Source organism: Marmota monax, unplaced genomic scaffold (assembly GCF_021218885.2).
Source record: "Marmota monax isolate L192 unplaced genomic scaffold, Marmota_monax_Labrador192_F-V1.1 WCK01_AAM20220418_F8-fsc00168, whole genome shotgun sequence".
Lineage (NCBI taxonomy): Eukaryota > Metazoa > Chordata > Mammalia > Rodentia > Sciuridae > Marmota > Marmota monax.
Genome location: NW_026692492.1, coordinates 1,176,690 through 1,190,899, shown reverse-complemented (window position 1 = coordinate 1,190,899; position 14,210 = coordinate 1,176,690). Strand labels below are relative to the sequence as shown.

The 14,210-nt window shown below is 49.8% G+C and overlaps 1 protein-coding gene across 4 annotated transcripts in view; it reads right to left on the bottom strand.

Annotated features, from left to right (window-relative positions):
- Nucleotides 1-14,210, bottom strand: part of Nlgn4x (neuroligin 4 X-linked) — a 189,421-nt gene that overhangs the window by 127,875 nt on the left and 47,336 nt on the right. For all 4 annotated transcript variants that reach the window (XM_058579030.1, XM_046443326.2, XM_058579032.1 and 1 more), the window contains exon 4: nt 5,726-6,512. In XM_058579030.1, coding sequence (XP_058435013.1) covers nt 5,726-6,197 — 472 coding nt within the window. In that variant the 5' untranslated portion in view covers nt 6,198-6,512. The remainder of the gene's footprint in view (nt 1-5,725; nt 6,513-14,210) is intronic.

Sequence of the window (14,210 nt, the reverse complement as noted above, 5' to 3'; positions counted from 1 at the left end):
CGATGGTTTTGCCGCCGTGTGCACGACACTGGCTTATTCGAGGCTCGACAGAAATGAAAAATAAAATGAATTTCTCATGAAAACTTAGAAATAGACCTGGCCACTCGGTCCCTCTGGGCTCTAGGGCTGCCTTCCGAGAAACCCATCTTAACGCCATCTTCATGATCAGCTTCTCTAAGTCCAACCTAATGCCAAAAATCCACTCGACAACTCAAAAATGAGCCAATTTAGGGAAAAAAAAAGTATGATAATAATACACAGCTTCTTTAAAAAAATGAGAATCCACCCTATTTGTTTTTTGTTAAAACACAAACTTCCAAGATGAAATGCCTTTGGTCCCATTTCTTGTCATTCTGTTGCTATATTTAAAAAATCATGAACGTTTTTTTTTTTTTTCTGCAATGAATTTAGCAACCTAATTAGAAACTAGGTGCCGTGCGGGCAGCTTAGGTGGAATTGGGGGAATCCCTTTTTTATTGGTAATTGCCCTCCACAAACATCCGATTAGCAGGGGCTTGTGTGTCTAGGAACTGGTTGAGGTGCTTTAGGGGGACGGACTCATTAAGCCACCAAATCCAACTCTATTTACTCTCAAGGAAACTGAGGCTTTGGAGAATAAGCCGGATAACTTAAATTGCAATCCCCCATCCCAACTCCCAACAGCAGGCTGTGCCCAAAGGCTCTAGGAATCAGGTCTAGAGGGGGGACTTAGGCTGCCCACAAGGTTTTGTTAAGATCAGTTGGGAAGTTGACATTCAGTTGTCCTTCACAGGCTTCAAGCAAAGACCTACTTTTAAGTACCCAGGATCAATAAGGTGGAAATGCTTATTATTGTTATCAACATTTTTTTTGTGGTATCAGGGGTGCCTAACCACTGAGCCAAACCCCCATCCCTTCTTTATCTTTTTAGTAACAGGATTTGGGTAAGTTGCTGAGGCTGGCCTCGACCTTGCCATCCTCCTTCCTCAGCCTCCCGAGTTGCTGAGATTACCCGTAGGCACCACCACGTCCTGATTTTAAGCTCAGCTGATGGACACATGTTAATTCCACCTGCAACCATCTTCTCCTGCTGCTGCTTAAAATCATTGCTGAAATCACAGTATTGCAAGGCCAGGGTCCATCGAAGGTGACCTTCACAGGTCTCAGGAAATCTGCACAACCTCCCAGGACTAGTATTCGGCTGGTATTTTTCAGAATTAGGGATTTCTGAGTCTAATGTAAGCTCCGCATGCTCGGCGTAGAATAGGTGCTAGGAAATATCTTGGGTGTTGAAGATAAATCAACCCTGTTCCTTGTTATCATGAGAACTGCCCCACCCATCCCCTGTCCCATCCATCTGTTCCACCTGAGCACCCCAGATTCCCCACTCTTTCTCTGGCCCAGTGTGGGTCCCTGAGCCAACCAGCCAATCAAATCTCTTCCTTGGTGGCTCAGGAGGCTGAGGCAGGAGGACAGCCAGTTCAAGGCCAGCCTCCACAATTTAGCGAGGCACTAAGCAACTTAGCAAGATCCTGACCCTAAATAAAATGCAAAAAAATGGCTGGGGATGTGGCTCAGGGGTTAAGAACCCCTGGGTTCAATCCCCAGCACAAAAAAACAAACTCATTGTTTCCTGGAATTCTTATAATGGAATTAAAAACACTGTGTTCCCCACTTGGGCAGCTGAGAACCACAGAATCTAACACTCGGCTCCTGTAGGGCAGAGGCTCAGCTCACCCTTCAAAGAGAGAAGCCACCAACCAGGCAGGAAGACGTGGGTTGTTGTTGTTGTTTTTTTTTTTTTTTTTTTTTAATTTCTTGGTTCCAGTCACGTCTTGGTTAAGTCACACCCATAACATTCCCGAATCTGGATTCTCTAAATTTGCAATGAATTGTGCTTTACTCAGATTGTTCATTGCTGGGACCAAAAGACGCAGCAGAACATCTTACAGGAGGAGAAGTTCATCTGGGGCTCACGGTGTCCGAGGTTCAGTCCCTGGTGGCCGACTCCATGGCTCTGGCCCAAGGGGAGGCAGAACAAAATGGCGGCAGGGCCTGGAGGAGGAGAGCAGCTCAGGACAGGGCACCAGGGAGCAGAGAGAGCTCTGCTCACCAGGGACAGGACAGAGACTCCAAAGGCACAGCCCAGGGACCCCCTCCTCCAGCCACACCCCACCTGCTGCAGTCACCACCCAGTGAGTCCATTCAAGTGGATTAATCCACTGACCAGGTTAAGTGTCTCATAACCTGATTATTTCACCTGTGGATATTCTTGCATGGTCTCACCAAGAGCTTTTGGGTGACACCTCATATCCAAATCTCAACAAGTCACAGCAAACAAGTGGCCCTCCGACAAATGGTCACCTTTTCCCCCACATGGCCAGAGGAGTCTGGGTAGAATCCGGTCCCTTGGAGACCAAACATCCTGATGTTTGTAGGGATTTCAGAAAGGGTGGGGGAGTTGAAAGGATGAATACTGTGCTAGAAATTGTATCCTGATGTCTATCTAATGCCGTCGATGAGACCCGAGCTCATTCTGCCTTGATGTAGTGGACTCTTGGTGATCAACCTCTCTGGAGTCCTGCAGCCTCCCTTTCATGGTCGCCATTTTGCAAGCTGTAGAGACATTTCCAGCCAGAGCCACTGACCTTGGAGGATCTTACCAGGCTTGGAAACAGGACTCCTGCGTGGCACATTTCCAACAAGCAGTCAGGACGGCAGGAATCCGGATTCAGCTGGTCCACGTTCCTAGACCTGTACATTCACAACGTCCACTGATCATATCACCTACGGAGGAAGCCCGCCTGGATCTCGTGACGCCTCGGGGTACGGCTCAGCCAGGTGGACACCCCATCCACTTCTCTGGAAAACACTGTTCCCCTAAATGACCACAGAGCCCCCTCCCCAGCCCTATTTTGCATTTTATTTAGAGACAGGGTCTCCCTGAGTTGCTTACAGCCTCGCTTTGGTGGAGGCTGGCTTTGAACTCACAATCCTCCTGCCTCAGCCTCCCAAACTGTGGGATTACTGGTGTGAGCCACCACGCCTGGTATATTCCCTTTTTCCTTTTAACTCTGATTCTAAACAAAACCAAGAGTCCCCAATAAAATGAGGGAGTTCCCATAGATGACATTTCTGCATTCATCAACCTCTTGATTGACAGTCATCGTGAGTTCCAATGTCATCCCTCCTTTATGAACTAACAAGGGACTTATTATTCTCAGACTTTCGGAGCTTGGCTACTCAAACGTTCAAGCCATACCCTGCATTCCTGCCCCCATGGGGTCACTCTTCTGCGCCCCACACCCTGAGCGGATCCTGGCTAAATCCCTTCTCTTGTTAACGACGGTGTTCACACGCGCCCCTCTGTACCCCGTGGGGCTGACGCACTGTGACCTTCTCCGCACAACTATCAGAAGGTTAAATATGCTACTCAAAGCTAATTAGTCCATCTGCCCCTTGGCCCCCAAAGAGAAATGAATCATCTGCAAAAAAAACATGAATAACGTCTCGACACCTACAAGGTAGAAATTCGTTAAAATTGGTAATTTCAAGAATCGAGCCTCAGTTGAGTAGGTCCTGGTTTTTACCAGTGAACACCCCCTTCCGCAAGACCTGCTTTATTTTAAAGGGAAGTTGGTGCAATTATTCTGCTTTTGAAGAAAAAAAAAACAGAGTATGTAAAACACTTGCATGATGTTCTGGGCTTAATCATCAGTGCCATGAAAAAATAAAAATAAAAATAAGGATATGCATGGTTGTGGTTTAGACATGAGATGTCCCCCCAAAGCTCACAATTGTGGTTTAGACATGAGACGTCCCCCAAAAGCTCATGTGTGAGACAATGCAAGAAAGTTCACAGGTGCCATGATTGGGTTATGAGAGTCTTAATCAAGTAAGTGGATTAATCCACTGATGTGGATTGACTCAAGTGCACAAGTCACGTAGGGCAGGAGGAGGTGGGCCACTGATCTGTGCCTTTAGGGTTCATGTTTTGCCTGTGGTGAGAAGACAAAGACTTCTCTGTCTCCTGGTGGCCACATCCTGAGCATCTTTTCCCTTCCGCCATGATGCTCTGCCTCACCTTGGACTCAGAGCCATGGAGTCCGCCATCTTTGAATGAGACCTCTGAAACTCTGAGCCTCAAAAAGAACTTTTCTCCTCTAAAAAAGGGTGCTTTTCAGGTCTTTTGCTCACAGGAGCAAAAAAGTGTATTAGGTATTGATTGATTGATTGATAGACTGTGTTTTTTTTGGGGGGTGGGTGTGTGCGTGTGTGTAAATATTCTGGCTTTGGACTCCCACCAGCCAAAGTCCATGATTCACATAGTTTTGGGAAACCCATTCGTCTTCTTGGGCCCCTGTTAGATTTCCAATTCCCGGGTCGGGACCGTACGCGCACATGGCCCCACGCAGTGGAGAGCGCCCAGTGAGCAGAACCGGGTTCCGCGTTAACTAGAAATGCCTTTTCCACGAGGTCGCATTCTCCTGCCTTTTTAAAAAAATTCCCCCCAGCTCCAGGGCCATGCTGAATCCGAAAGCAATGGCCAGAAGGTTCTGGGTCTCTGGTCAGATGGTGGTGGACACGGGGTTCTCTAACCAGAGAGGCTCCTGGCTTTTCGTGCTGGGTGACCTACTGTGTCCAAGGTGGTCTGGGCGGAGACACCAGGGCTTCCAGGGTCAGCTCCCTGAGCCCTGAGTCACATTCAGACCTGGTCACTCAGCGTCTGTCACCGTGACAACAAGGCAGAGAAGCCACAGAGGACTCACAGCACGAGGGATGGTCCTCTCAATTGTCCCTGTGGGTCTTTCTTGGTGACACCCGGGACCCACAATCTGGCTTTCCTGTAGCCTGGGGACTCTCGCTTCCTTGCATCGCAATGGGGGAAGAACCGCAGCACTCAAGCAGTGGACGTTGGGGACCAGGGAGGGACAGTGTCCAGGGACGTGGATGCTAGACCTCCCACCCAATGTTTCCCAGAGACAGTGGCGAAAACGGACCCTCCATCAGAGAACCAAAGGACGAGATGGAGACCAACGCGTCACTAGCCCTATCAGTCGTGAGATGGAGTGAATGTGTTGAGCCTGATTTTATTTTATTTTATTTTCTATTTTTTACAGATTGTCATTGCTGCTCTGTGGAAGGGAAGTGCTTCTTGAAAGCTGCCCACTATTACCTAACGTAGCGGGAATCTTCTGAATACCTACATCTGCCATCTGACTGTGGTGAACAGGAGAAAAATAAAAAAATAATCCAAATTCACATGGATGAGATGAATCTTGAGCAGTGAACAACAACCGCTTTATGCCCTACCCATTTCTTGGATATTAAAAACCATGTTTTTTATCCATTCCCAAGACTCAAAAAACAATCATAGTATCTTAAGTCCTCAGAGCAGAAACGACCATCCATTCTCTCATTCCGTTTTTTTCAGACACAAGGATAATAATGTCCTTAACGCTACTATAGATTCATCCCTTCCCCGATGACTCAGGGTTAGCACAGAACATTCTAAGCTCATGCTAATTAGCACCTGTAATGAAAGCCTGTAGACCATTCTTAGAAACCAATTCATTAAAATAATTACAGTCATTAATTACAGTTTGGCTGGTCCATTAGCAACTTGGTGAATGTGCATGAGACCTGGGATACATTGCTATAATAACTATGCCCTGCATCGGAAACGTAGTTAAGCAGAAAGGTTGGAGGAAAATTCGCATGGACAGGCCATAAGAGAAGCACTTACCGTCTTCTGTGGGCACGTAGATGTTCAAGTAGAGGCAATCTTCATTTTGGTCTTGGACGTAAGTCATCAAAGTATCCAGATTGGCTGTAAACCATATTGGGAGCATGTCATGCAGGAGAGACCTCTCATCCAGGTGTTGAGGGCACACGGCGGCAAACTGGGTGGCATTCCGGACACCGGTCCAGGAGGAAGGGGGTTCTGGGGGCTGGAACCGCCTCTCCCCGGTAGGAGGTGAGGCATAGGGGACCCCCAAGTATTGCTCCACGGGACCCAAAATCTCATTGGGCAATGGTGTTCTTAGCCCCCGGATTTTGCCGTAGTTGGTGTTGACGACGGGGTACTGGGCTTGGCTGTCGATGAGCGTGAACTTGATGGCGAGGGCGGTGATCCACAGCAGGACGTTGGAGTTGAGCATGACGCAGACCGGGGTGAAGAACAACGGGAGCCATAACAATCCCTTGGGCCTCGACATGGCTCACAGGCACATCCGCAGGGTGTCCAAGGGACAGGAGTCCAGGGAGAGAGTGTGCCGACGGGACGCCAGTTGGGGAGAGAGGGATTGGGGGGGGGGGTCAAGGACCCAGGAGAGGCCACCCAGGAGAGGCCACCTCACTCACGGCTCTTGGAGAAGCCCAAGGTTAGGAAAAAACATGGCGGACGTGTTGGGTGCCCATCGCCAGGGGGCAAGGATCCTTTAATCCTGCAGCCTGATTTCCACAAGGGGGGATGCTGTCCAGGGAAATGGTGACCATCCAACAAGAATTCCTTACGAAGACTCCAAAGCAACCTAAAAAAGAGAGAAAGTAGAGAAGGTTAAAGAAAGAAGGCTATGGGCCTCTACCCTTGGCTGGCTCTGCCAGGAAACCCACAGAGTCCTTGAAGGAAATTCTCATTCAGTAAGATTCAGCCAAGTGCAGCTTCCCCAAGTAGAAATTACCAAGAAGGTCACTGGCCTTCACGGTAACTCCCACCCCATCTGCTGGACGCGAACCCCAAACGCAAGCCGTGAACTCAACACGTCATCGTCGAAGGAACAAAGAAATCTCTCGATGTTAAGAAAGGACCCGCACCCCAAGGTCCAGTGGGTGGATTGATGCCCAACGTTTCTCCAGTGTTTAAGGGAACCATCTCTTCGCGGGTCGCTCCAAGTGTCTCCACTGTGGGGAGAAATGGGAGCGTACACCCAGGCCCATCAGGCGCCATGACGTGTGGCTATTGATGAGATGCCACAAAAAGGTACATCCCCTCATGGGGACCTGAATGCTCCTTGGAGTACTTAGTTGAAGACCCACATGGACCTCCCGTCTCACCTCCCTGAATCGGAGCTTCTTCAGACATCGCTAAACAAGATGGCGCATCCCAAGAGCATGCCAAAGTCTTGTCGCTGGGAGAAGCCATTTGTCAAAGGGTTGACCCCTGAATCCCGATTTCTGGGGACATCAATGTGTGCTCAGAGGGTTTAATTCTTCATACTGCACATGCTGCAAAGAACGGAGGGTGGATTTGGATGACATTCATGGTGAGCTTTGAAGAAGCCATGAAAAAACATGGCGGACACATTGGGTGCCCATCGCACCCGCTTCCTTGGTCTGGACCTGGATAATTTGATTACCTCATTCTTAAGACAGTTGATGAGGTTGTGCACCAGTAAACCGTACTGTAAACGGAAATGGTGTCTTAAAGATGGAAAACGGCTCATTGATTTTTGCAAGAAGTACCTTCATGTATGTGTGGGTACAAACATATATAGATTTGGGGGATTCTAGAAATTGAAATCTGAGGCACTTTTCCACTGAGTTACCTCCCCAATTCCTTTTGAACAGGATCTCACAAAGTAGCTGAGGCTGACCTCCAACTTGCCATCCTCCGGCCTTGGCCTCCCGGGTGACTGGGATTATTGGTGTGAGCCACCACGCCCAACTAAATAGCATTCTTTGAGAACTTCACCCTGGGGATAGGGTGACTGCCTGGGTGTCTGCCATCCTAGACCTGGTTAATTGGGGTTGAATGAAAACGGACTCAGAATCGGGATTGCAACCCAAAAAGTGAAAACCAGCCTCCCATCCGAGGCTGACGGGCGTGCTCGCTTCTATCTTTGAACTCTCCCGACCGTCCGTCGGCGACATTTGGACGTGTGCCAGGCCAACATCCAATTTCTGCATAATTAAGAGACAGAGGACGGCAACAGAGAGTTTTGACAGGGACCCAGGCTTCGGTGTCCCTGAAAACTCACTTGCTCTTTTAACCAGTGTTGGCTCTCCCCGTGGCACCATCCATGTTCAACTCAGAAAAGCCAGGGTGAGGGGAAGGGTCTTCCTGTGAGCTGAGGGAGGTCCCTAGGTGGAAGGGTGGGTCCCACATGGTTCTGCCAGTCAACATGAATGAGGATATCACAGGGTCCATATCGCTCGGGACAGGTCATAGCTAGACTCCACCCTTGAACCTGAATGGCCAAGCCATCCCGGGGGCTCTGGAGGCTGAGGCAGGAGGATTGCGAGGTCAAAGCCAGCCTCCGCCAAAGCGAGGCCCTAAGCAACTCAGGGAGACCCTGTCTCTAAATAAAATGCAAAATAGGGCTGGGGACGGGGCTCAGGGGTCGAGTGACCCTGAGGTCAATCCCGGGTGCACTCCCCCCAAAAAAACAGTTATGTGAATTTGTTCTCTTCATCTCTCAAAATAGCTTCAAATACTCTATTAAACCTTCTCTTCATGATGATGTGAGATGAAACTCTGCCTAAGTGACGAGGTGAAGTGTGCCGAGAGTGCCAGGCATTGTGATGTAGCGTGAGGGTCGTTATTAAGTAAGAAAAGGTTACCTGAACACAAGAAGAGCAATACAGACCCAGTCCAGCTGAAATCCAAGAAAACTACTAGGGGAGTAACAGGAGGGTAGCATATAACTTGTGGATACTCTGGACGAATGGATTCCTCATGTCCTGGGCCCAGAGGAGCAGGACGGTACAAGAGATTATCAGGCTACTCTGACTAATTAGCCAAGTGACCTGTGCCACGTCCCTGGGTGCCTTGGGCTTTGTCTCCGTCAAGTGCAAAGTGACAAACTGGACCTTGGACCAAGAGACCTCTGAAGCTGCTTTAGGTACGGAGACGCCCTGATCCCAAAGACTGTCCTGTTCCAAGGCTGGAGATGAAATAGAGACGCCTGGGGACAGAGGGTCCTGCACTCAGGTACAAGGCATCACCTTGGGGACAGGATCTGCGCTCAATCAATGACAAGCTGGTCACCCCAAAAGAACCGGCGTACATGCCCCCCCACTGCCGTGGGCACGGGAAAGGCTAGTCCCAAGACCCTGTAACCTGCCCTGGCAGGACACGGATGGGTCCCCATGGTCCTCAGCTTGAATCCACACGACGGCACCCAGAGAAATCTCACGGGTTTGTTCCCAGTTCACAATCGCACCCCTCACGGAACCCTGCCCTTCTGCTCACACAGCTCCGTGGATCTGGTGCGCGAGAGTTTGCAAGTGAATTTATCACATACGCCACACACGGTCCATAGAGAAAAGGAAACTGGATACGTTACTGTGTTGCACACCCAGACAAACATCTACATACATAGATATACAAAGTCTCTGTTGCATTATACACTAAATCATATGAATATTATATATTATGTATGATCACTTATTATATATGATATATGTGCATATTATATATTCTTATATATAGGAGCCCAAATGTTTAGTACAACAGTGGTTAGGATAATCTGTGTGTGTGAATATATGTACACACCCATACATATGCATACATATATATATTAAACACAATGCAGATGCATGTATTATACTGCACATATATGTGCACAATACACCTATAGTGTTTATACACATATGTATGCATACAGGCACATATATACATACATGTGTAGTGTGCATATATGTATACAAATGATCAATTCACATTAGTTTATATACACATATATACACTTGAACTTAGTATATCTACATATGCATATGCAAATTATATACAGGGAGTTTTAATATATCACGTGTGTGTATACCTAAAGTGCAAATATATGTAAATATAAAAACTAATTACACATACTGCATCATACTATATTAGGTGCATATTACATAAAGAGGCCCAAGAGCTTATTATTATATTGGTTAATGTGTGTTTGCATATTTATGCATATGTATGTACACACATATGTACAAATGCATGCATATATGTATATGTGTACATGTACCTGAGTATATATGCACATATATACACGCAGAATTTCTGCATATTTTTATATATTTGCACCATATATATACACATACACAAACACATACACACATACACACATATATGCACACATACACACACGTACACATACAACCACATGCATACACACATACCCACCGTGTGCATATACACACACATACACACCGCATGCATACACACATAGACACCACATGTATACACACATACACACTTACACACAGGAGCCACTCTTCCACAGGACGCTGGATTTCTGTTTCCCCAGGTGGCCTGGGCAGGAGCGTGTGGGGGGTGGCCAGCTGCCACGTGTGTAGAGTGGCACCCAGCGCGGTCCATGCATCCAATACCGTGAGGCAGGAGAGGGCAATGGTCAGACTGACCGTCTGCAGCCCTGGCCTAGATGTGGCTCCACGGGCAGCTACGGAGAGGGGTCCCGACCACCAACACCTCCACGTCCTCATGGGGAGACAGACGCTGCGGTCACAGGTCTCTCCACGGATACTACTGCAGGTGCCACCGCGTGGGTGGAGGAGACACACGTGGACATCAGTGGGACCTCCCTGGTTAAAAGCACCCAGTCGGGTGCAACTTCAGGCGCTCACCCGTCTCCTCCCACCCTCTCCTGCCACAGTGGACGTTGCTGGCGGATCTGGGCATCGAGAGTCCTAATGATGCATGAACAAGTCTCGTAGCTGACCAGAGCCAGGGGACAGGGCTTCTGCCCGGAGAGCGGCAGAAGGGTCAGGGGCTGCGAGCCAGACATGGACCCGTCTGAGTCTTGCAGTCTGAGGGGTGCTCACAGGAGGGCATTCAGAGTCCGGCTGGGTCCTCCCTAAATGTTTGCATTCGCAGCAAGACTCTGAGCCACCAAAGGGCTGAGGTCACGGATGACGGACACTCAGAGTGGAGAGGGCTTTGTGCCGCAGGATCCAATTACAAGGAGGAACAAAGAGGCAGAAAGAATCTAGCAGGAATCCAGCGGGAGACAAGTCCAGGTGACCATCCAGGACCAGCTTCCAGAGCTCAGCTCCTGCAGGTACCTCTGCCAGCCCACCCCCCGGGTTCCCACCGTCTCCTCGCCCACTAAGGGCTCCATCAAGAAGAGCGGCAATCCCGGGTACACTCCCCCAAAAAAGGGAGCTGCCGGTCCCTCACAGGAGGGGTACTCAAAAGCGATCTTTTTTTTAATTTTATTTTTGCACTTGGCTGGTTTCAGGCAAAGTCACGGCGCCCAGTTTTACGGAGCGCGTTGGGAAGACGTGGGGCTGTGTCCGCCTACCCCTCTGCCAACAGAAGGAGCCATCCCAGACGGCCGGCCCTTTGCCCAGGGTTTCCTCCTAAAAGACTTTCCCGGAGCCATTACCAGGTGGGCAGGGCTGATCCCGAGGACCCAAAGGGAATATTGGAGACCCAGGGCCAAGTCCTCCCACCTGGGGAGACTTCAAGTCTGCATTTGAGAAGAGCCTCCAACAGTGAGGATCAGCTGGGCCGGAGCTTAACCTAGGAGGTTGGAGATGGAGGGACTCGGGGGCTGAAGGTGATCGAGCACCTGAATATATGCATATTTTTTTGAGGGGGACACTCGACCACTGAGCCCCGCCCCAGCCCTATTTTGCATTTTATTTAGAGACAGGACCTCCCTGAGTTGTTCAGGGCCTCCTTTTGGCTGAGGCTGGCTTTGAACTCGCGATCCTCCTGCCTCAGCCTCCGGAGCCCCCAGGATGACCGGCGTGCTCCACCGCACCCAGCTTAGATATTTTGGGGTCCATGTGGACCAGACTCTGTGTCTATTCCCAGGTGGAGGATCTCCCCAGATACCACGTGGGTAACAGTGTTCAGTGCGTCTCTGAGAATCATTATAAAGAGGTTTGCATCACAACGTTCAGAGTGTCTCCTAATGGAATAGGCAAAATCCAAAAGTCAGTGACACAAATGTGTCCACAAGGCAAAACTCACTGGAAGGAGCGTACATTGGCCCCAATCTGCAGCAAATAACCATTAATAACGGTCACGAAGACACTCAGGCCACGCAGATTTCTTTAAATGAAGAGAGGGAAGGAGACTACGGCCCACCCCCTCCAGGTACGACAGGACTTGTGTTTTACTCGGCTTTTCCGTTGCTGTGACTAAACAGACCCAAGCAGAACAATTATAGAAGACGAAAGGTTTACCCAGGGCTCACGGTTGCAGAAGACTCAGTCCATAGAGAGCAGGCTCCATTCCTCGGGCTCGAGGGGAGGCTGAACATGGCGGAGGGGAGCAGAGAGAGACTCCGCTCTCCAGATGCAAAATACAAACCCACAGCCACGCCCCCAAGGCCACGTCCCCCAGGCACGTCCCACCTGCCACCAGTTACCACTGACCCCATCCCATCAATTCACAGATGGGGCTCAGGTTGCAACCCGATCCTTTCTCCTCCAAACCTTCTCACAATGTCTCCTACGTGGGCTTTTTGACACCGTGTCTGAGCCTTAACACCATCTTTGCAGGTCACTTGGGTGTGACCCGAGGACACCGCACCTGGACCGTCCACCCAGCCCGGAGAAGTGCCCACCGGGAGACTTAATGAGAACTCTGGGTCTTCTCTGGCCAGAAAATGGAACGTGCACCTGTGTCACTTGTGCAGGGTGACAGGGATCCCGTCCCAGGCCAGATGGCTACCCTCTACGGAGATCCTGGGGACGATGCTAGGTTTTTCTCCGAGAACCAAAAGGCCATGCTTAAAACTGCAAGATGATCACTCAATCTCACACAAACACCTCGTGAACCATCGCATCCCGAATTCCGCCAATTAACAGGCCAAGGGAACAGTCAGAAGCAGCAGGTGCGCTGAAGTGACCATCAGACCAACTGACCACTCGAGGTCCAGGGATTGAGAAGCGTCGACGGAGGCCTCGATCCACCTGCTGCTCCTCTAAGTCCCGAACCCTGGGGGACATGGGAGGGAGCATTGCCGAGCACTGCATCCTGGAAAGACAAAGTCACCCGCTATGGTGACGGTGTGGTGGCATGTCCCCCGCACCCGGGTTCCCTGTGCGGACATCTGATCCCCAACACGGAACTGGGTTCACTGAGGTTCAGAGCTGGGGCCTATGGGAGCCGCGGGGGCTGGATGAGGTCACGGGGTGGAGCTGAATCCTGGTGTCCAGAGGAGGCAGCGGGTCAGAGTGGACGGGCCTCTGTCCACGCGCTGCTTGCACCAGGACTCTGCCTTCAAGGTCCTGCGTGGCCAGATGGGACTCCGTGACCTTGGTCCTCCAGAACCTTGACCCAGAACAAAGCTCGGTTCCCTAAAACGTACCCGGTGCTGTGCTGAGTTATCAGCAATGGATAAGGGACGTCCCTCCCTATGATGGACGTCCCCCCAGTTAGCCACGATCTCAAACCTGGTCCAGGTCCCTTTAAATTAACCCTTTTGGTTTTCTTAAAGACACAGTCACCCCTTCCTGCACACAGAATGATATAAAAGGGTTTTCTTTTTCTTTTTTGTGCACATGTCACAGATTTTAATGCAATTAATGCTTCTCCTTGGCTATTTTCAGACCCCTGATTAAGAGCTATTCTCTCACCCTGGCCTATTGCTCTTAACCCAATTAAACCCAATTAAATCCTCTGTCATGATGGTCCCGTCTCCCCCATGCTTAATGAGCCCGCAACACGTCTCCGCGACTGCGTGTTCTGTGCAATCGGACGGCCCCAGACTGCGCAAGGGGGACAATGGGAGGTGCACATGGAGAAAACCTTGATGTCACATTCCCCTCCGTGGACATGTGCCCACAGGGAGGGCGCCATTTTTAAAACCCGTTCTTGCTGGGACGTCAAGGGTTGGAACACGGCCAGGCTGAAGAAGTCTAAAAGGATTTGAGACAAAACCCATAAAAGGATTTGCCGCCTTGCTCTGTGCCCTTTGGGTTAATTAGGTCCCCGGGAAAACCTAGTGGATTTGTGGCAGGACCGAGATTCTCATTTGGAAACACCTGGTTTCTGTCTGTGTGGACTCATTCCCTTCAAGCCTGTGCTGGTGTGGGTGAGAGAGAGAAGGAGAGAGGGAGGTGGAGAAGGTGATTTTTCTATCGTATCATGAGTTGGTCAAGTTTTCAGTGCGGTGACCAAATACCTGAGAACAACGACTCACAAGACGAAAGGTTTATGTTGGCTCACAGTTTCAGAGTATCCAGTCCATGGTGGGCTAGCTCCAAGGCAAAACCAACATGGTGGAAGGACATGGCATATTAAACCTTCTGAGAGAGAGAGAGAGAGA